General features: G+C 37.2%; 1 protein-coding gene across 1 annotated transcript in view; it reads right to left on the bottom strand.

Annotated features, from left to right (window-relative positions):
- LOC103476232 (AT-rich interactive domain-containing protein 5B) overlaps positions 1-23,796 on the bottom strand; it is a 68,602-nt gene that overhangs the window by 16,483 nt on the left and 28,323 nt on the right. The window contains exons 2-3 of the mRNA XM_008428424.2: positions 15,666-15,818; positions 6,456-6,563 (exon numbers count right to left, since the gene is read on the bottom strand). Of these exons, the coding sequence (XP_008426646.1) occupies positions 6,456-6,563; positions 15,666-15,818 (261 nt within the window). The remainder of the gene's footprint in view (positions 1-6,455; positions 6,564-15,665; positions 15,819-23,796) is intronic.

Raw genomic sequence — 23,796 nt, 5'->3', positions numbered from 1 at the left:
ACAGTCATGTTTTTGGACTGTGGGAGGAAACCGGAGTACCTGAAGAAAACCCACGCATGCACAGGGAGAACATGCAAACTCCATGCAGAAAGACCGGGGCCGGGAATTGAACCCAGAACCTTCTTGCTGCGCCTTCTTGGCGCAGTTGGTAGAGCAACAGTTCTACCAACTGCACCACTGTGCAGCCTGGCACAAAAATCCTGATACAAAATTCTCCTACTGCTAGCAACCTGAATGAGGGAACTTTTCTGAGTTATGCCACTTATTAAAATAAGTACATATTGTTTGAGACATAAAGTGCTTTAAGTCTCAAGTATGCTGACCTATTTATGTGGTTCACACAAGTTGCTAAAATTGTGAAAGGTGATTAAAATATGCTGAGAAGTGCTTTTTTAAAGAACAAAGGTTTATGTAGTTAAATCATCACAAACATTTTGATTTTACTGTACAAAAAATATGATGGACTTTTACCATGTCAAATTTCTCTAGATTGAGAGGTTTTTCACTCTGGAATCCATAAATTAAGGGTGTTTTTATATCTGGTAGTCTGATAGACTGATTGGGAAACAAAATTGCAACACTTGTTATTTTCAGCTGATGCGGCTGTTTTCCCCTTCACCTGTGGTGGCACTGCAACAAGAACCAATGAAGGAAACGACATGAAACCCTCTGAAAAAAATCAACTTCCTCCTTCACAAAATGTAAAAAAAAAAATGGAGTAATGTAAATTTAGCAGCTGTAGGATTTCTCTGGTCTTTGGCAAAAAACCACAAGCTGTTTCTCCTGCTAGCGCTGGACACTTTTCTCCAATTAAAACATTAAGAATAAAATGTGCAGCTCACATTTTATCATTGAGTAAGTTTTAAAAACCAAAGACACAGCAGCAATAATCTTTAATCATAGAACTTGTGGTCATAAATATTTGTTCCTTTAGCAACAAAGTGCTTCAAGAGTTAAAAACCTTACAAAACCTGTTTAGTTCTTCATAATGTGAGCCTTCAGTGTCACTAATAACAGACAGAAACCTGGACAAGTCAAAGTTTCCCGTTTTTGATTTCCGCTTGTAGAAAAATACCTAGAGGCCTTGAATAAACCAGCTCCGTTCAGCTCCTCCTCCATCCCACCTGAGCAGGTGAAGACATCAAGCTGAACGTGTTCCAACAGAAAAAAACACGAGAACACAAAGGAATCTACAGAGAGCAGGATAAGATAAATCTGAACTGCTTAAGAAAGGTTTTGTGATCAAATATGACTGAAAAGTAAGATGTTTTCAGCATTTTCCTCTACCCTTCAGGAAAATTACAACTGATCTGAAAACAGCTGTTTGAACAACAAGTTGCTACGCTTTAAAAAATTTTAATAAAGAGATGTGGCCCCTTTGCTCGGTGACAGATGACGTCAAACAAACACACTAACTTGTTGCAAAACACTCTAATATGAAACAGGAAGTTTATGACAGGTTTTCTTCTCTTTCTGTTTCCATTAGAGTCATTCTAGAGAAACATTATGAGCTTGATGGATTATGGAGGATTTACAGCCAAACCCGTTGTGTTAATACAAGATTGAAACAGACGCTAGATTTAGCACAATTTAAAGACTAAAAAAATGTAAAAAGCTTGAATCCATGAAATCTTTTAAAACCAAACATTTCTGAATGCTTATTTACATAAAGCCATCCCTGAATTGTTCTCTTCTCCTTTGATCCAATCATCTGCATGACTTTATTGTGCGACAAAACTACTAAAATTCAATGTTTCTGCCAATAGAGGTAGAAGGTCTGACTCATTTCAGGCTCTTCATTTTAGTCTTTTTTTATTTTCCAGGCTGGAATGGTTACCCAAAAATAAGACAATGATTTCTGCACATTCTCTTTAATCTAAATGGGATCAGCACATCAGCACACATGTGTATATACTTTATACACATACCTTGACTAATATTTAGTGAGATTACTGCAGTGAATAATAGAATTATGTCTGTATATTTGACCACTTAATCTTTTATGGGTTGGTAAAGTTGAATGCATATATTATCTAAGCCTGTACATTCCTGACCCTGCTTGAAATCAAAAATATGCACCTAATTCTATTATAGTCATATCACTATTAAATCTTGAAAAAGAATGATTGAAATGGAGTAGCAGAACATTTAAACCAGGGGATTACGAGGTAGAACGTGTAGCTTCAGCCTGCATATAGTGGAGCAGGAGTTAATGGCCATGTACACAGCTGATTTATCTCCACTGCAGCAGATGAAAATGTGTCTGAAACGTTTAAGAAGTCTGTGAAAAAGATGAGCATCGTCGTCTCTTCAGACGTCTGCAGGATGACAAAGTCAAACTGCAGCAGGCTGGCTGCAGGCTGATCGTTTAGAAACAATTGTGTGATCATCTCTACCTGCGCTTGTGCTTCCTAATTGAAATATTTTGAACAGCCAATGACAGCAGACCAGCAAACGTTTAAAAAATAAAAATAAAAAAAAACATATATATATATATATATATATAAACAAGTCTAACTGCAGATTTTGCACATGAAGTCCTTCAGGTGTTCCTGAATAAACAAGCAGGAGTCATGAATCAGTTTACAGTAAAGGTGGAGCTGCAGCCGACTCCTCCCGGTGGTTTGTTGGTCGGGGGTTTGGCACTGCTCCAGGAACCTCCACCTCCTTTCAGCTGCAGCCAGCAGAGAGCTGCTCAAATTCCTGCTATTGCTGCTCACAATGAGCTCATCCCAGGGAAAAATATGGTGCAACTCAACCTCTGGCCTCTATTTCTGTCTAAAATAAGCAAAGAAAAAAGGCTTAAACTATGGGAAAACATTTTAATGTGCCATCTAAGTTTTGAATTTAATTTAAATCAGAATGTTAAGAAATGGGAATAAAAAAAACAAGACACTAAAAAAGCAGAAAGAAATATTTGTCTTTTATTTCTGTCCTAAATTTGGCCACAGACTCTAAACAACCTACATTTACTTCCTGTGTGTAACTCAAACAGGAACAAGAGCTAGTCTAACATGTTTTCAAATGCACCAGAACGTGCGGATGAAAGCTGATTTGGATCTGTGAGGATCCACAGAGATCAGATCGCTCTGATCAAAACCAGAGAGATCTTGGGACACAAATGAACCCTGGAGGATCTACTGACAGAACAGTGAGCTATTCCGAGAACAGAAATTCAGTTTAAACACATCCTGTCCTTTGTCTTTCATTAATCCTGGTGAAGAAAACCACTAAATTAACAACTCAAACAATGTACTGCACTAAGGAATGGGCGGAACCAATGCAGTATCAGATCTGACATTCATGTATCAAATATTGGACTGAGGAAATGGAACATATTTTGACTTTTTTTATTCAGTACATTTAGGCCTTCATAAAAAAATGAAAAAAATAAAAACTTGCCGCACTCAATTAAAAAATAAACATGTTATTGTACATAAATGGGTGTTTTAAATATAAGAGTAGACAAATATTTTAGGTTTATTAAATATTTTTGGATCTAGAGTGATTTATGAAACATTAAGAAACCACACAAGAACTATCAGCTAGAGCTAACATTTGTGGCTTCAGAAAATGAATTAGGGCAACTCAGAGACGTTTTGTACCCACTTTAACAACAGATTATAACTCCAATAAATAAAATCTGCCAACATTGTGTCTTTTTGTTCAACTAGAGAACTTAATCTTTCATATATTAATGAGTCATCTGCTACAAAATGGTGATTAGAACCATGATAAACTGAAGTAGGATGTAATGAAACATTCACAGAAAATACACAATTAAATGAAACTATACCAAACATTTAAGCATTTTAACAACTATTTATCTAAAACAAAAGATTGAGATACCAAGCTAGTAAATGTAATAAAAAAGTAGGCCAAGAAAGGAAAAAAGTATTTTTATGCAGTGCAATGTTGTAGCTCTGAATTGTGGAAATCTGAGTGATTGGACTCCAGCTGGAATGCTAGTGTAATAATGGAGAACGTTTGGTGGAATCCACAATCATTTTCTGGCTCTTGGAGAAACATTGGTGCGAAAAATGACGGCGACACAGCTGCTGCCACTCAAACGCATCTTCAGCTGAGAAGGTTCAATGAAGGTCAAAGACTGCTCTTTATGAAACAAGTCACTTAAAAAAAATACATTTTTACAGCTAAGACAGGATGTGGCAGCTGTCAGCTGAAGCTTAAAACCACAAAGAAAACTGCTGATCATCGTTTGAAAATGAATGAACGTTGGCCCAAATTGAGCTGAAAACATTTAACTGTGGGTATAAATGCTTATAGAGCATCAGTTTTATAAAATTTTAGAAGAGATGAAGACTCTGTCTTCATATTGACAGTAGGATCAGATTTAACTACATATTAATACTGAATTCACAAATTAATAAATGTAATTTAAAAATCAGAGACTTTTTTTTAGTCCTGTTAACTTAAAAACAAAAACTACATGTTGATTCAAGGTTTTTAATAAAATTCCTGTTTATTTTAACATATCTGCTACACAAAGTCATTCCGATGTGAGACCACCAGAAAGTTCTGCCACTCACAGTTTGACATCATTTTGATGCTATCGATAGTTATTGCACAGCAGCTTAAATTCCCACCCATTTCTGTCTGCCTGTAGTGGGAATTACCATAGCAACCTGTGACTATAAAAATCTCTAATAATAAAGCACTGTTCTTGAAATTCTGTTTTTAAAAGTGTTGTTTAAGGGGCTTATGTCACTTAAGCTGCTTAAGAAAAAATGACAAAAATTGTGACAAGACCACCACAGAAACAAATGACCTTAAAACTCATAAAAATAAACCAGAGTCCAATTCCTGTAAAAACAACAAATACATTTTATCCAAGATGAAATGTGGAAAATTTGGTTTCAGACAAGTCATAAGATTTACATTAGCTTCATTCCTACTGCAGTTCACATGGGAGCTGAGCATCAGACTGCATGTGATGAAAAACACTCCATCTCATCAGATAATAGTTTTAATTAACGACATGGCTGAGGAGCTTTGCTGCAGATTAAGCCAAATTTCACAAAGCAAAGATGCTAAGTGAGTTTGATTTTTCTTTCCCAGGAGGAAACGTAGTCTGGATTTTAAACTTTTTAGATTCCTGTGCAGAGATGTTTGGTTCTAAAAAGGAGCCAGTGATCCTGTGGAGGTAATATTATTAGATGTTCTTTAAGTGCAGCTCAGGCTATATTAGCTCAGTGTTAAACCACAGCTGCAAGATTAGATTTCACATTGTTTACATTTCATTTATTTTCACAGTATTTGTCTATTCTAAATACCTATAAATAAATACATGTTCTTCTTAAAATTAATTCTTTTAGGAAGTACAGAAGGAACATTTAGAGTCTCCCAGTTGTCTTTGTGGTCTGATCTGCTGATTCTGATCATTTAGAATTTTTCTTTGAAGAATCAAAACATACTAGATGCAGAAACATTCAGGTTCATTCATAAGAGTAGTTTTGAATCTAACAATAAAAAAGAGAATTAACTAAACTGGATTTTTATCATTTAGAAAAAAGAAAAAGTGTGAGATTATTGGGAAAAAAAATCAAATTTCTCAAAAAAAAGTGTTTTGTTGACCTGCAAAGTGTTATGCTTCATTTCAGGTTAAACAAAACTATCTGCAATACAGTCAGATATGAGATAAATTAAGAGATCATGAAGTTTAGCCATTTTATTTTTATTGTTTATGTTCTTGCCAACCTGTCTAGTGAAAGAAAGTTGATATTCTTATTCTGGGAGCTACAGATGGTGATGGCAAGGAGTCCTTTCAAACGCAAACATTTGGAGTTCATAGCTATTAACAAAATATTTCCCCAATGATCTCTCATAAATTATTTTAAACATGCCATTTTTTTCCATAAGGTAACCCATAAACCCTTTCCCCCAAAACTGACACTCTACCTGTCACAGTTTGATGTTAGGGGATTCACTGAAACTTTCCCTGTAAAACTGCATGTAATGGCAATATGAAAAAAAATTATGCAAATTAATTCTTGCATTAAAATAAGTTTCTTTTTGAGCTTGAGGCCAAACCTCAAAGAAACTGCCTGTTTGGTTATATTAACCTATCAAGCTGACTTCAATAAAATCTCTTTTGTTTGAGTTCTTCAACAAGTGGAAAGCATTAGATATTATTTATATTTTTTAATCTTTAATAAACTCAGTTTAATTGATTCAATAAATATAAACCCAGACATAAAATAAACTTTGTATCTTTTTAAAATTCAGCTTTCAACTCTCAGGAAAGGACAAGAAGTCCTCTTCAGATTCACTTACTATGAATCTGATTTGATTTTGATAACCAATAATAACGGGTTGATTAACTGACAATAAAAATCAGAATTAGGTTGATGAAAAAGAGATTGAGGAGAAAACTTTAAATAAATGATAGCAATTATCTCTAAACACCTAAAACAACAAATTCTTAAACGCGCTACCTCTCCATGCTCCCTGGTTCGGCCCTTTGGAGTGTCCTCAGGCAGAAAGTAGAGTCGGGCACTGGCCAGCAGGTGGCGCCGAGCCTGATCTTCCCATAGCAATGTCACCTGTACAACAACAAAAACAGACCACAGCTGTTTTTCCAACCATCTGAGAAACCGTCTGTTATGCAGCATCTATTTAAATCACTTCAGACATGTAAGATGTGTTCAGAATCTGGTGAAGTTTTACTTTCAGTTTCATTGTAATGAATTCTGCTTTCTAACATCTGGCTGAATGAGCACCTAGCTGGAAACTTAGATGGTTTCTCTGGCCAAAACTCAAGCGCTAAATCGATGTGAACAAGCAAAAAAGGCAAACAGAAGTGAGTGAGGAAGATGACAATTTGGAAGCTCACACTGAACCACCCACGTCGTCTGTTAGAGGGCTACTGGAGCTTTCCAATCTATTCAAATGTATTTGAATAAAAGCTGCTCTTGGTGGAGCAGCGCCTCAGGAAGCTACTGTAGACACATTTTTTGAGATCAAAAAATATTTTAAAACCCCCTGAAAAAATTTATTGGATTAATCAAATATTTAAATATTTGATTATTTCCACTCATTTAGTAATCGAATAATCGCTAAATGGAGTATACAGACTGAAAAAATGCCATTTCCTGAAATAACCACCATATTCAGAGCAGTAATTAAGCAAAAACTGTTCTATATATTGCATTTAATGTAAAAAATAAATAAATAAAAAACGCAAAACATATTTGCTACATTATTTTACAACCCATTTATTCACATAACAGAGAAACACAGCTATGGTGAAATATTCTGTTGTGCGATTCATCGAGCCAATTAGTATACTTTATATCAATCTGTCACCATCTTTATTTTTTGTGTACAGAATCTTCAGGACAGTTTTTTTAAGAGAAATAATCTCATTAGGAAGTAAGTACTGATAGTTTTCGTCCAAAATGTTGTATCTTGATATTGTCAAACAAATTGGGTGGAAGGTTTTAAAGGCTGAAGTGATCTAAAATATCAAAACTATTTCAAACAGGAGAGCATAAACGAAGATTGTGATGCTCCGCATGGTTTTGTAACAAACCACAGAAACATATGAACCATGCAGAAGAAGCTGATGAGACTGATCAGTGGACAGCTGATGAACCAGAAAAAATAAAACACACACTCACACAAAGCCAATTCTAATTATTTTCTGAGATTCGATAGGCTGTCTGTCTGCTGCGGTGACCAGTTCTTCAAAAACATTTGATCAGCTCTCCATCATTCAGACTTTGTCCAGAAGCTTATGAAATGAATTATATTTGGTATGTTTTATTGACCCAATCCATTGCGCAGTAAAATGTAATACTAGAAAATTCCTGCAGAAATTTTACGGGGCCTGCCAAAGTGTGCCCGTCGGATTTTTTAATAAAGAGTTCTGATGCTAAAGAATGCTAATGCTAAAGACAGCTGCAATATAGCCAATAACCTGTGGGGAGTCAGAAGCATGTTCACTAAGCTGCACTCATATCATTTAGTATGGTGCATGAGCTAAAATGAGCCAAAATGCTAATAATAGCATGAATACTATCAGTAGCATGTGTAGCATCACTAGCATGTTGTCTGTCATTACTTACTCCATTCAGTATATGAAACATTGGTAATAAGTAAGAAAAGCGTTCTGATGCTCAACATTAGCATCAATGCTAAGCTGAGCTAAATTGTAGTCAATAACCTGTGGAGAGTCAGAAACATGTTGATGAAGCTGTACTTGGACCATTAATTTTGTTAAAATTAATGCATAAGGTGAAATTAGCCAAAATGCTAATCTTAGCATGATTGCTATCAGTATCATGTTCAGCATTACCAGCATGTTGTCTGTCATTACTTACTCCATTCACTATACAAAATGTTGCTAATAAGTAAGAAAAGTATTCTGATGCTTAATATTAGCATCAATGCTAAGCTGAGCCAAATTGTAATCCAGAAGTGCTAATACTACGTATCCTGCAAGTCAGTTCTATAACCCGTGAACTGACTAGCATCACTAATAGTATCACCTTGCCTACGGTGATGCACTGACTAAGCAATTTGACTGGCCTATTGCAATTCAGTATTACACATATTGATGGGTTTAACACTGTTCATCACCAAAGTGAAATGACTGAAGCACTTGCCAGATCTATCACCATACTTCTATGGATGATTTAGTTCACTGCAACAGTACAATGGCTGAACCCAGTGTTCAATGAAATTTAGTCCCAGACTGACGACTATAAGCTTCGCACATGGTGTTCTCACTCACGGTCAGAAATAAAAAAATAAATAAAGACAGTCAGTAATTGTTTATTTCTCGAAAATTTTCAAGCTTTATACTAAGGATTTTAATTCACACACAAAAATTCAGAGAAATAATTTTATGTAAGCAAAATATGAATAGTCACAGGAAATATTTATTCTTCCCACAATGCATTGTGAGATCTCTCTCTGCGCCTGTTTGTGAGACTAGTCACTGCCTCTCTCTGGGACCCGTTGCTATGGTAATTAATTATCTGGACCTGGGCTGGCTTTCTCTTTCAGACAGTTTGCTGGATACAGAGTTTCTATACTTGACACACTCAGCGTCAGTCTCATGGACGCTGACAAAAAACCATAAGCCCTAGCAAAATTTTTAAAACATTTTAATATTATACCTTATATTATCTTCTAGTCTAATATAACTAACTCGAGGGGAACAGATAATAGCTAATATTATCACTTACCTGAGAGGATTATTGAGGCTTTTATTTTGAAATTTTTATTAAGCTTCATTTGAAATGCCCACACTAATCCCATGTGTAATAGTAATTGGGTTAAATCAGTTATATAATGCTCAAAACACAAGTAGTTCTCAATACCAACCAAGTCCTCCTCTCTAGTAACGGACAGTTCCGCCATGTTGTAGTTCTGACATTCTGCTCAACCCCCTGTTAATAACTGAGTGTTCAGACATAGTTAGAACTACAATGATGGCGTGTCTGTAGTCCTAAGGAGCTCCTCTGTAATTCTAAGCAGTTCCTCTGCTGTGTTCCGTTGCCACGGTAATTAATTCCCTGCACCTGTTGGTGGCACAGAGGGTGGGAGATTTCTCTCTTTAAACCAGCTGGTTTCTCACAAAAAAAGCACTTCGAACAACTCCTTCCCGTTCAGGAACCGTGACATGTATTCGAAAACCGTTTGAAGCGTATGAGAGGGCTATTTCTCATCTCTGATATTCTCACGATTCATATCTCTACTTTGCTCACAGTATTAACAGCGATGAGAGAAATATGATGTGCGCTCAGGTCTGACATTTTTCAGAAATACAGGTCCTTCTAAAAAAATTAGCATATTGTATATTATATTTCAGGTCTTTTATTGTTTTAATACTGATGATTTTGGCATACAGTTCATGAAAACCCAAAATCCCCGTCTCAAAAAATAAGAATATTTAATCCGACCAATAAAAGAAATGTGTTTTAATACCAAAAAAGTCAACCTTCAAATAATTATGTTCAGTTATGCACTCAATACTTGGTCAGGAATTCTTTTGCAGCCTTCGATGCAGCCAGGATGCTTCGATGGCGACCTTAAGCTCATCCAGAGTGTTGGGTCTTACGTCTCTCAACTTTCTCTTCACAATATCCCACAGATTCTCTATGGGGTTCAGGTCAGGAGAGTTGGCAGGCCAACTGAGCACAGTAATACCATGGTCAGTAATGGCACTGTGAGCAGGCGTCAGGTCATGTTGAAAAATTTAATTTTCATCTCCATAAAGCTTTTCAGCAGATTGAAGCATGAAGTGCTCCAAAATCTCCTGATAGCTGCTGCATTGACCCTGCCCTTGATAAAACACAGTGGACAAACACCAGCAGCTGACATGGCTCCCCAGACCATCACTGACTGTGGGTACTTGACACTGSACTTCTGGCATTTTGGCATTTCCTTCTCCCCAGTCTTCATCCAGACTCTGGCACCTTGATTTCCGAATGACATGCAAAATTTGCTTTCATCTGAAAAAAGTACTTTGGACCACTGAACAACAGTCCAGTGCTGCTTCCCTGTAGCCGGTCAGGCGCTGCTGCCGCCGTTTCTGGTTCAAAAGTGGCTTGACCTTTGACCTGGGGAATGCGGCACCTGTAGCCCATTTCCTGCACACGCCTGTGCATGGTGGCTCTGGATGTTACTACTCCAGACTCAGTCCACTGCTTCCACAGGTCCCCCAAGGTCTGGATCGGCCCTTCTCCACCATCTTCCTTAGGGTCCGGTCACCTCTTCTCGTGCAGCGTTTTCGGCCACACTTTTTTCTTCCCACTGAGGTGCCGTGATACAGCACTCTGCGAACAGCCTATTCATTCAGAAATTTCTTTCTGTGTCTTACCCTCTTGCTTGAGGGTGTCAATGATGGCCTTCTGGACAGCAGTCAGGTCAGCAGTCTGACCCATGATTGTGGTTTTGAGTAATGAACCAGGCTGGGAGTTTTTAAAAGCCTCAGGAATCTTTTGCAAGTGTTTGGAGTTACTTTGTTGATTCAGATGATTAGATTAACTGCTCATTCAGAGAATCTTTTCATGATATGCTAATTTTTTGAGACAGGGATTTTGGGTTTTCATGAGCTGTATGCCAAAATCATCAGTATTAAAACAATAAAAGGCCTGAAATATTTCAGTTGGTGTGCAATGAATCTAAAATATATGACAGTTTAATTTTTATCATTACATTATGGAAAATAATGAACTTCATCACAATATGCAAATTTTTTGAGAAGGACCTGTATATGGAAAAACATAGGTCTGAGCATGATTTTATCCTGTCGCGCCACATCGGTCGAAAGCACCTGGAGAGAAAACCGTAAACCCTAGGGACATTTTGAAAACATTTTACCGGAGTAGGCATGCGTATCTACGTCCTGACCAACTTTTAGGCAAATCGGGCGATATTTGTGGGCGTGAGGGCGAGTTAGAAATTATTTTGGGGTCAGAAATCCTCTCTTTCCCACATTCTAGCGGAGAGGCACTCACACTCCAACTTTCGAAAAAATCAAAAACTTTAGGTCGCTTGGAGATAAGTTGTGGACAATCCGTAATTCGTATCGACGTACAATCTTCATTTTAGATAAATTGACGGACGTAACTACAAACTGTAGTTTGAATTGCATTTCTACATGAATTTATGATGACAGTGATTGCTCAAAAATAGGGTATTTTTAGGATCTCGTTCTATTGAAGTGAATGGAGTTTTGGGGGGTCTTTTTACCCAATTTGTGTTGCCGTGGTAACTCCGAATCCCACCAGAAGTAAAAGCTCCCCTCCCATGATCGAGCTGCAATTTTTGATACCACATTTGTGAGGGTGCACGCAGCGGTTCGGGTCGCATTACGGTTGACAGAAGAAAAATAATTAGAAAATTCCTGCAGAAATTTTACGGGGCCTGCCAAAGTGTGCCCGTCGGATTTTTAATAAAGAGTTCTGATGCTAAAAATTAGCAATAATGGTAAAGAAAGCTGCAATGTAGTCAATAACCTGTGGGGAGTCAGAAGCATGTTCACTAAGCTGTACTTGTACCATTTAGTATGTTGCATAAGCTAAAATTAGCCAAAATGCTAATAATAGCATGAATGCTATCAGTAGCATGTGGAGCATCACTAGCATGTTGTCTGTCATTACTTACTCCATTCAGTATATGAAATGTTGCTAATAAGTAAGAAAAACGTTCTGATGCTCAACATTAGCATCAATGCTAAGCTGAGCTAAATTGTAGTCAAAAAACAGTGGAGAGTCAGAAACATGTCGACAAAGCTGTACTTGCACCATTGAGTATGTTACATAAGCTAAAATTAGCCAAAATGCTAATAATAGCATGAGTGCTATCAGTAGCATGTGAAGTATCACTAGCATGTTGTCGGTCATTACTTACTCCATTCAGTATAGAAAACATTGTTAATAAGCATTCTCATGCTTAATATTAGCATCAATGCTAAGCTGAGCTAAATTGAAGTCAAGAACCAGTGGAGAGTCAGAAACATGTTGACGAAGCTGTACTTGCACCATTGATTTTGTTAAAATTAATGCATAAGGTGAAATTATCCAAAATGCTAATATTATGATGATTGCTATCAGTAGCATGTTAGTAGTCTGAATCAGCAGCTGTGGCCTATGTTCTATTGCTATGGTAATTAGGCCACAGGGTGCCAGCTGTAAGAATTGTCTCCCCCTGTGTGTCTCTATCCGTTTGAGCCAGCCAGTTTCACTGAAAAAAGCAGTGCGAACAACTCCTTCCCATTCAGGAACCGTAAGGCCGATCCAAAAACCGTTTGAAGCGTATGAGAGGGCTATTTGTCATCTCCGATAGTCCTGTGATTCATATCTGTAGGTCATTCACAGTAATTGCACTGGTGAGAGAAATATGGTGTGCGCTGAGCTCAGTAATTTTTCAAAAATCTCTATAAAACACTGGGGATAAAGCGTCAGTCATGTCCCATCACTTTGCTCTGAAGCACCTGGACAGAAAAGCGTAAGCCCTAGAGAAATTTCGAAAACATTTTACCGGAGCAGGCATTCGGTGCAATTTCATGACCAACTTTCATACCAGTAGTACAAGTTTTGCGGCCATGAGAGCGATTTCAAAATTATTTTGGGGTCAAAATTCCACTCCATTTCTCACTCTAAAAAAGCGGCAGTTGGTCTCAATAACACTCTGCGTTTCGGCAGTTGGAAATTTTGCTCGTTTTTTGCTTTTTACGTCGCCGTTGTAACTCCGATCCCCAATAAAAATAATAGCTCCCTTCTCGGCATCGAGCCACACGATTTGATGCCACTTTTGTGGGGGTGCAGGCAGCGGTACGAGCCGCATTAACGGTAACGGAAGAATAAATTATATTTACTAGAAAATTCCTGCAGAAATTTTAAAGGGGCATGCCAAAGTGTGCCCGTCGGCTTTGACCCAACGTTATGATGCCAAAAATTTGCTTTAATGCTAAAGAAAACTGCAATGTAGTCAATAACTTGTGGAGAGGCAGAAGCATGTTGACTAAGCTGTACTTATACCATTCATTATGTTAAAATTAATGCATAAGCTAATATTAGCCAATATGCTAATGTTAGCCTAAATGCTGGCAGTAGCACGTGGAGCAACAGGACCATGTTGTTTTCATTTTACGTGCTCCATTCAGTATACTAAACATGTCTAATTAATAAGAAAATTAGCTAATAGCTAACTTTAGGTAAAAGTTCTAGTGCACTAGTCAAAGACAGTGAAATGATAACTTTTGTACTAATGCTAATGAACTGCCTTGTTGCGCAAGGCAGTTCCCTATCCTGAGAAATAAATAACATAAAAAAGGCTAATACTATTGCACCGCCTACGGCGGTGCACTAACACGAGAGGAATATGTAGACTTTTATTTTAAAACTTTCAGTAAGCTTCATTTTAACTACCACACCAATTCAATGTGTAACAGCAGTTTGTCACATAAAGCATAAACATAAAGCAGTTTGTCACATAAACCAGTCACATAAAGCACAAAAGAGGAAATACCTGATGTGAAAAATGTCAAGGCTTTTATTTTGAAATTTTCAGTAAGCTTCATTTTTGTTACACATTGGATTAATGAAACAGTCCAGCTATATAATGCCCAAAACAGCAAGTAGTTCTAAATGCCAGCTCAGCCCCAATATGTGGTATCTGAGAGTTCTACCATGTTGTAGTTCTTCTATAGTAATTAATCCTCAGCCAACTGCTGTGCGTGTGCTGCACAAAGCAATGCACTAGGGGGCAGTGAAGTGCTACTCTTTGTGCTAATATACTGAGAAAAAAAAGGTAAAAAAACAACTGCTCACCCTATGGCATGCCCCTAATAATATAGAGACATTCTATTAGGTGTAGAACAATAGGTGCCTGCCATGCAATGCATGGAAGCAAGTCACTTCGCAAGTCAATCACTTGCTTCGCAAGTCACTTCGCAAGTCAATCACTTGCTTCGCAAGTCACTATTGACTTGCATAAGGAGAGCAGTGATTGACTTGCTTCGTAAGTCAATCACTGCTCTCCTTATGCATTGCTATGGCATGCCCCTAATAATAAAGAGACATTCTATTGGGTTTAGAACTATAGGTGCCTGCCATGCAATGCATAGGGAGAGCAGTGACTGACTTGCGCTGCTCTCTCTATGCATTGCTATGGCATGCCCCTAATAATAATAAACAGACATTCTATTGGGCGAAGAACACAATAGGTGCCTGCCATGCAATGCAGTGCTTCGCAAGTCAGTCCCTGCTCTCCCTATGCATTACTATGGGCAGGCCCCAATTAGCTACAGTAATACTCATAATGCAGTGAATAAATGCTGCTTAAAGTTAAAGTTAGCTCTTATTATTTTAACAACAACAACAAAAAAGAGTAAAGTAACAAATGTTTCCTTAGGAGTTGTATGATGATTTAAACTATTATGGTTAAAGTTAAGAGACAAATATGAGCTGTAGATTAGTTTATAATGGACAACAAATCAATCTCATCAATAAATCATTCATTTATGAAGATATAAATTTTGGAAAATCAAAATAATTTTTCCCACCAATCCCCTCCTTGGGTCTCCATAGTTCAGAGTGATGTCAGAGGCCACCATCTTGTTTCACAGCTTTCAATCATTTGGACTTTGAATTTAGCTAAACTATATAAAAATAAACAAATCTATCAATGTGAAATGCTTAGCACTCTGTCCCAACAGAAAGCCTCTGCATCCAAGAACTTTCTCCATTGTGTTCTACTACTCTTCTATTCCTGGCACCTTCACTCTATTATTAATGTATCTATAATGGTGGCATATTGACTCCTTTAGAACAGGACAAAATGTCCACAGATTGGAAACACTTTTTTTTTTTTAAACAAGCATGAGTAGATGGGAGTAATGGCGAGTTTACTGCACACAGTATTTTAGAGAGTTGTTACAAACAATAAGCTGTTTCAAGTAACTTCTTAGGTGACTGATGAAAAGCAACTGTTTGAACTGGGGTGTTTTGAGTTCAACGTAGCATCTTTGTTTTTCAGTCTGATGGGAGTCGGACAAGACAAGGTTTCAGAACTTTTTCCATCACCAATTAGCTGTCATGAACAATGCACTCTCCCCTCCAAAGGGAAAGGTCTGAATATGTGAAGCAGCTTCAATATAGGAAAGAGTCCGGATTACAAGGGATTCTCACCTCGGCGATGCAGATGGGATCCTCTGGCCCACATTGGATGAAGTAGAACTCGCCAAGCTTCCACACCTGGAGCGGCCCGTCAGGCTGAGCTCTGCTGCTCACCGACTTGTAGAAGGCGTAGCTGCCTCTCTGGCAGGAGGGAGCACCCACCCACTGAGGAGGATAAAGAGTTAACATGGAGCTCCACTCTTCATCACTTACCAATGTGAACAGCTCTAAAGCAAACCAGAATGCAGGGGTTCTTATGGTTTAAAACAATCTGCAGGTTTCCAGGAATGTTTTGGTTCTTTTCCCGTTAATCATGTGTGACAACCATAACTTCTCGTTTTATCACAAAATAACTAAAACGATCCGGAGGGTATGACTGCTGATTTTTGTTTGGATTTCAAACATTTGTTTAGTAAACTTCAAACCTCAGTAACATTTGAAAATGTAAAAAAAAAAAACAAAAAAAAAAACTATAGACTAAACATGAGCAGAGCAAGACAAATTCATTTGTCAACTCTATCCTTAGAAACTGAAAGGCGACAAAAATATCCTAGATCAAAAAAATAATCTCTAAACCTTAAAACTTTGACTCAAATATATCTAAAACTTAAAAATGTCCTACTAGAATGTTTACATACTTACAGTTTCAAATCAATGGAATTTTCTATTGTACAGTTCTTACATTTTAAACTTATTTTAAAGAAACATCAGAAACATGTTGACTGAAGCTGCTCATTGATTAATTGCTTGTAGCTAATAGCTCATTCTAGTTTTGTTACTCTATAAAAGTTGGAATCTTTTGATAATAACAATCTGCATAATAAAATAACACAAATGATTCAAAGAACATCAGTTTATTTGTTCTATTATTTCAGATGCAGTAGGAATAATTTTTGATCGTTTTTGCTTCAAACTGAAAATACACATCACAGTCCAGTTCACACAGGAAAGGGTGCTATAATGTGTTATGGGCCATGACAGATACCATCTAAAGAACCCCATACTAAGGTAATGCAGGAAAAGTTACCAGAAATAAAAGGTCATAGTTTTAAGATCTGCTAGTATACTTTCAGCAGAAAAAAAAACATTTCACGTTTCCTGTAATCTACATTGGAAAGCAGGTAAAGAGGTAAAATAAAAGCATTCCAATTTATATGCATAGCAACACCTAAAATCATTGTTAAACACTCCAACAGGAGGCCAACAAGCACCAGCTGGTGTTTAAACTGTGTAAGACAGCTGAGTGGTAAACACATCGTTTTGTTATTGTATTTTGTGAGAAGTAATTTTTTTTTTTTGGTGGGGGGGGGGGTTGCCTTTTATTTTACCTCGAGTTAACAAAAGCAAGCATATATTTTATTTTCAACTATTTTTATAACAAGAGTGATGCCTGGAATTTCAACATTTTTGTTCTATTTATATGAACTACATATATATATATATATATAGGAGGCCGATCGATTGGCCACCGATCATAATCGGCTGATTTCTGTGAAAAAGTGTATGATCGGTGATCGCCGATCACGGTCTCTTGTTGCCGATCGCACAAACCGATCACCTGCTTCTCATTTCGCAGCCTGCCTGTGCAGCTGGTCTCCTCTTTCCTTCACACTGCGTAAACGTGCAGCAACAAATCCTAAGCGATTGTGGAACAATAACGCACTGAGTCTCTGGGGAAGTTTGCGTGTTGCGGCGGAAAATTGAAGCACGTGGGGTGAAGCAGGTCAAAATGCATCAACACGACAAATCTAATATGGCATAAAAACAATGCCATACTTGACAGAGTTTGGCTACATCGAGGCTCACTGCAGTAAAAAAAAGACATATGGAGGATCAGATACTAAGTAAAGCAGCGCACAGCTACAAATACTCACCCGGATTAGCATGACAGTCAGAAAGCTAAACAAATAACCCGCAAAGTTATTTAAGTCATCGAGCTGCGATATAAGACGCTGGTTCTGCTCTTGCTGTTGAACCACTGCTCCGCGCTACAGGTAGTAATATTTCACAGACGGATAGCCGCTTCTGCTCCACCTGGTAGTGACTCTCACACCGAACCTCTGTTTGAAGCTGCAGCATCTAACTTAAAAAAATACATTTTAAAACTTTCGCTGTCCTAACATGAGACAGATAATCTCTGAAAAAATAATCGATCTCCTCCCAGTTCTGCATAATTACTCCGCTCAGTCAGAAACAGCCAATCAGAATTAGCAGTAATCAGCTAGCCGCCATGCTATCAGGAAGTTTTCWTTCAGTAACTCAGGATTGTTTATTGTAATGAAACCTGTATTTGCCTTTGAATGTTAAGTTTTATACTTGAATTTTTTGGCAATGTTGAGAGGTTTTATTTTGACTCTTTGCATTATTTAGCCTCTTCAGAGCCTTCATATGTTTTCAGTCTGTTGAAGATAGTATTACTGATAGCATTACAATTTGCACAATGCCTGTTTTGTTTTTTTCTTGGAAAAAGTTATTAAAAACAAGTTTTTGTCTAAATTAAGGTGAATTCATGGTTCCTTTTTCCACATAATGTAACCGGTAGTGCTTATGATTAAAAAAATATATAATTATGTGATCGGAATCGGCAGGAAAAAAACCTGATCGGCACATCTCTAACATGTATATATATAGTTTCCTGTTCAAGAGAAGTTCCTCCAGATACATATCACTACCTGAAGGCCTCCTCTAAAATTACAGTGGTTTGTTTATCCATGTCTTTAATTAATTGGATCACTTTCTGATTAAATAAGTGAAAAGAACCTAAAAATGTGAAATTTGCTGATGTACAAAAAGGTAGCCTAAAACCTGAAATTGGTACTTAAGCAGAATTCAGAACATAAAAATGTGTAATTGAAAAACTATTTCTCACTTCGCAGGGCAGAATGGCAACAGTTTAAAAACAAAAAATGCCAACAGGCCTACAAAGTTATCAGTATTTCAAACTGCTGAGGAAGCAACTGCAATGTAGCTGGGGAACAATAACATTAATATTTTGCTGTGACCCCTTAAAACATTTTGTAAGGTGTGTTCAAACAGAAATGTTGCCAATTACATGCAGCGAGGCAGCAGTTTCACATTTTATAAACAGCTTTCTGAGCAGGAAATTGTAGTATATTAAACAACTCAGGGAGAAAATGTTAAAAATTAACCCCTTACACTGTTTAGGCTGACAAGGCAGCTCCACATCCTTTCACACTCACTCGGAATCTGCGTGTTTCAACCTTTTATTCAAACTGCCTGAACGCCATGACATGCAGAAACCTGTTCCATCTGAATCACCAGCGTGTTCTTTTCCACAGAATTTCTTAATGTGGGGATTTAAAGAAAAGAAAAACATGGCACAACAACTTGGAAAAACATTTAAGCCCTAGAAGGAAAATCAAACCAATAAAATGTTAAATACAATATTCAGATGGTTTTTTTTATCTGGAATAGCAACTCAAAGGCCACAGCTTTCCAGAAACATGTCATAAACTTATTAAATTAAGTTAGTCATTCAGAGTGTGTATTGAGGACAATCCAACATGCAAATTCAGGGACTTAATCTGAACCTCTTCTTAATAACACTGTAACCATGTGACTAAGGATTTTATAAGCCTTTATAGTGTTGGCTAAATCAAACACTAGTGCTAAGTTTTAACCTTCTGAATATTTCACTAAGTTTTGTTTATATGACACTTTATATCAAGAAAAGCACTTCCAATCACATCCAAATAATTTCAGTTATGACAATCATTCACATTCAATCCAATACCAAAGCACAAAATACAATTTGATGATAATTACATTTCAACCACAAGCTTAGCTAACTTAACATATTTTTATGTTCATGGCTGTGGACGTTGTCAGAGAAAAACTGAAAAGTTGCAGCATAAGCTGCCAGATTGTACGTCAAAGCCTGTGTCACACTAAGTGACATTTTTGTTGAAATCTGATAAACACTGTGCAAAACAGAACCAAGCATTTTAAGTTATTAGCAGCACCAGGAACTTTTCATATTAAACAGCAATGAATTGCTGGATAAAATACATGACAAATGGAAGGAAGATTTCAAAAAATGAGTTTTTAAAATAATTTTTTTATTGAATGGGTCTGTAAATCCGTTTTATTTTTAGACATTTACCACTAAACTAAGTAAGTGATTACCCACAAATGGAGGTTTGAACACCGTAATTTCTGTTGATTATGATGATTTAGTTTATGAAAACATGACATTTAAAATTAGAATATTACATCAGACCAATCAAAACTATTTTTAAAAACAGAAATGTAGGCTAGAAGAAAAGAGAAAAGTAGGCTTAATACCTGCTTAAAGGCTGTTATTTTTAAAAGGTACTTTTGATCTGACAAATAAGAGTCATCTGGATACATCTTCTAATTTATTGAATATGACTGTATGTTACTAGTTTAACAGAAAGTTTTGTTGCTACTAAGCAACATAGCAAAAACATTCTCTACTCTTCTATGTCTAGGATGCAAGAAATAAATAAATGAATATCCCTCTAACACAAAAAATAGTAGAAATACCTTTTCTTAGTGGATGAATTTATTAGAAAGAAAATGCATGTTCAGTTCTACGCAAGAGGGAAATACAAGCTATGTTTGATTATTACATCTAATGGGGTTGAGGACGAGTCTGGTTCAACTGCCAAACTCTCTACTACTTCTCCAAAACAAACACAAAGGGACCCTGTGGCAACTACTAAAACTGACATAATGCTTCATTTCCGTCTTTACTCTACTAGAACTAATTATTACAGCTCAAAATATGCAAGTTTAACAAACTCTTTTGCTGTTGAAAAAAATAGAGATCTCCCAAGAGTGTTTTAGCATTTTAAAATCAAAGCTAAGAACATTTGCAGGTATGATGCAAGACATAAATAAGCTAATTTTGGGAATATAGCTGATCGAAACATGAATTAACGCAATAACAATGCTTGGCTGTAAAAAAAAAAAAAAAAAAAAAAAAAAAAAGATCATAAGAATATATTTTTGGTTCAAGTTCCTTTTAAATGATTTTGATTCTGCGGGTCAGCAGGTTTCATTTACCAGGATTTCCCCCAGAAAACTTGCTAAGCCCGGTGGTCGGGGCGCCGAGGCGCGACTACAAGTTATTCCTGCGGTTCAGGTAGAGCTGCACAACCAGAGCTAACGCGGTGGGTTTAAACTCTTACCTTAATCAATAACTCCTCATAACTAATCATAATTCCTCACAGGGGGTTGATGTAAATATCCATAGCGGTCAGCCTGTGTCCAGTTCGATTGAAAGGAGGAGCGTGGGCTTTAGACATCCAGCTGCTGCAACGCGCAGAGGCCAGCGATGTGATTGGTCCGGCTTTAAATGCATAAACTATAAACATATCTTTTAGGAATAAATCTGCTAGTGAAACGCTCGGAGCAACAGAAACACTTGCAATCCGGCTTAAAAAAGAGGCGATTTTTTTTTTTCCCCTAAAAAAACCCCTCAAAAAAAAAAGAAAGGCTTAGCCTGGCGGTGGCGCTAGTAAAGCATGGTGGGCCGCCAGGCCTATAGTACACTGGGGGAAACCCTGTTTACCTTCACTTAAACCATAATTTCACAACTGCTTTCTGTATTTACTCAAGTCTTGCAAAAAAAAGTGCAACAAAAACAGGAGGAAATTTGTAAAGGTTGGAAACCTCTTGTGCATGTTACATGCATAAAAAAGTGACGTTTGTAAAATAAATGTGATTCTGATATTGAAGAGAGCCTTCTGCTAATTCTACATCACTGATAACATCCAACATCTTTGATAAATCTTAATACATTTGCAAATAAACTTGATTCTAAACATGTTTGAGGGAGCTAAATTCCCCTTTCATCTGACACACAATCTTTTAATAAGTCAAAACTGAAATCCAAACATTTCATTAGTTTCTCTAAAATTAGAACATACAATAATAATAATAACTATTAAAAGCATCTTTTGATCTGAGTATTTATTAAATCTACAGCTCAGCTTTCATAATTAACTTGCCTCATTTCACAAGTAGCAACTGATCACTGTTTGAATTGACCGATGTGGAACAATAAATCAGGAACACCTCCGATGTATTCATACATCTGAGAGCTGGTATCTTGCTGCTGCTAGTGAATAAACCTGCAGCTCTGATTTTTATGCTCTATATCAGGAAGCAAAATGAAACGCCAACACCTGAGTCATGAAAGTCATGTCAATCAAAGTCATGAAAGAGCTCGGCCTTTTCAGTGAACTGGATCCTCGGAATACATTTTAAGACAAAATCCTACAAATAAACAACCCGAAGGATAATCTGTGTCTTTCAAACCGATGAGAAGCCACCATTTTGGATACACAGCTTCACTTAGGAAACTGTGCTTTTGTGTGACTTCTTGCACATCTTTCGGAACTATTCACAACATACAAAGAACATGTATGCCGTCCGTCTTTCTCTCAGACCTGAGAGAAAGACGGACGGACTCTTTCTCCTCCCAGCTGGATAGTATGGATCAACAGGTTCGCCTCGGCACAACTCTCACTTCATCTAAGCCACCTGCCTCTGACCTCCCTGAGGATCCAGCACTCTGCATTTCTGAGGTCTGAGACCGGGGTCCAGATATTATTTTTACACCCGTCTTCCTCCAGAATGTGTCTGGTCCCCCGACATTGCATAGCAGGACAATACCTGTCCGGATCACTACAAGAACAGTTACAAAAAACAGAAATACAAAAAACAATGGTCTTAATTCAAACCTCAGACTGATCCCCTATCTAAAGGAATCTCAGACTAAAGAGCTTTCATCCTCCAAGTCACTTAAATTGGCTCTTTTAAATACCAGATCTCTCTGTGCTAAAGCTCTATTAATTAATGACTTCATCACTGAGCATAATATTGATGTTTTATTTATGACAGAAACATGGCTGAATGACAATAATGAAGCAATCGTACTAATTGAATCAATGCCTCTTACGTACAATTTTTTAAGTGAAAATAGAAAACACAAAAAAGGAGGAGGCGTGGCTTCAATATTTAAGAATACCATAAACTGTAGTAAAATCTCTTTGGGTAATTTTATGTCTTTTGARTATSTTGGAATCGAGGTAAAAGGCCACAAACGAACTTTGACACCAACTCTATACAAAACACCAACATATGTGGAAAATTTCTTTGCGGACTTGAATGAGCTTCTATCTCTCATATGTATTGATTATGATTGTCTGATGATTGTCGGTGATTTCAACATTCATGTCGACAACCCCCAAGACCGAGGGGCTAAAAAGCTCTGTAATATATTAGAGAGTTTTGGTTTAACACAACATGTCAAACAAGCAACACACACTCAGGGACACACACTGGACCTGGTTATCAGTAAGGGTGTGAATATTTCCAATGTCTCTGTAATTTATATTGCCCTGTCGGATCATTTTGCCGTTTTCTTTGACAGTTCTTTATCCGTTAACCCACTTGGACAAACAGCTACTATCACAAAACGTACTTTCAAAGAAAACACAGCAGAAACATTTAATCAAATCTACTCTTCTTCCTCACTCTTACGCTATAGTGACGTAGATAAGTTGGTAGATGATTTTCAGTGCAAACTTTCAGATATCATTGATTATATTGCCCCCACTAAAGTAAAGGTTGTGACTGGTAGGAAGAAATCTCCATGGAGAAATGCACAAGTAGTTCAATCTGCAAAACAACTCTGCCGTAGGGCCGAACGGAAATGGCGTAAAGGTCAACTGCACGTTTATTGTGACATCTACAAGGAAAGACTATGTAACTATCACAACACTAAAACATGCAAGAGAGGCTTTCTTTGCAGATGTCATAAACAAAAACATTAACAACGCTCGAGCTTTATTTGCCACTGTTGACAGACTCACAAATCCTCCGATGACATTGCCACCTGAACTTCAATCTATTGCCGCCTGCAACAAGTTTTCAAGTTTCTTTTTAGAGAAAATTCAAAAGATCAGAGGATTAATCTGTACATCCACTCCAAAGACAGTACCAATGTTGTGCCCAAACAAAACAAATGCAGGAAAAATTACCCAATTTCAACTACTAAATTATAAAACCCTAGAAGAAATTATAAGTCAATTAAGCTCTGGTTCCTGCTGTCTGGATGTCCTACCCACACATTTCTTTAAGAAAGTCCTGC

This window comes from Poecilia reticulata, linkage group LG14, assembly GCF_000633615.1.
Source record: "Poecilia reticulata strain Guanapo linkage group LG14, Guppy_female_1.0+MT, whole genome shotgun sequence".
In the NCBI taxonomy this organism is placed as follows: Eukaryota; Metazoa; Chordata; class Actinopteri; order Cyprinodontiformes; family Poeciliidae; genus Poecilia; species Poecilia reticulata.
This window is presented reverse-complemented; position numbering and strand designations above follow the sequence as displayed.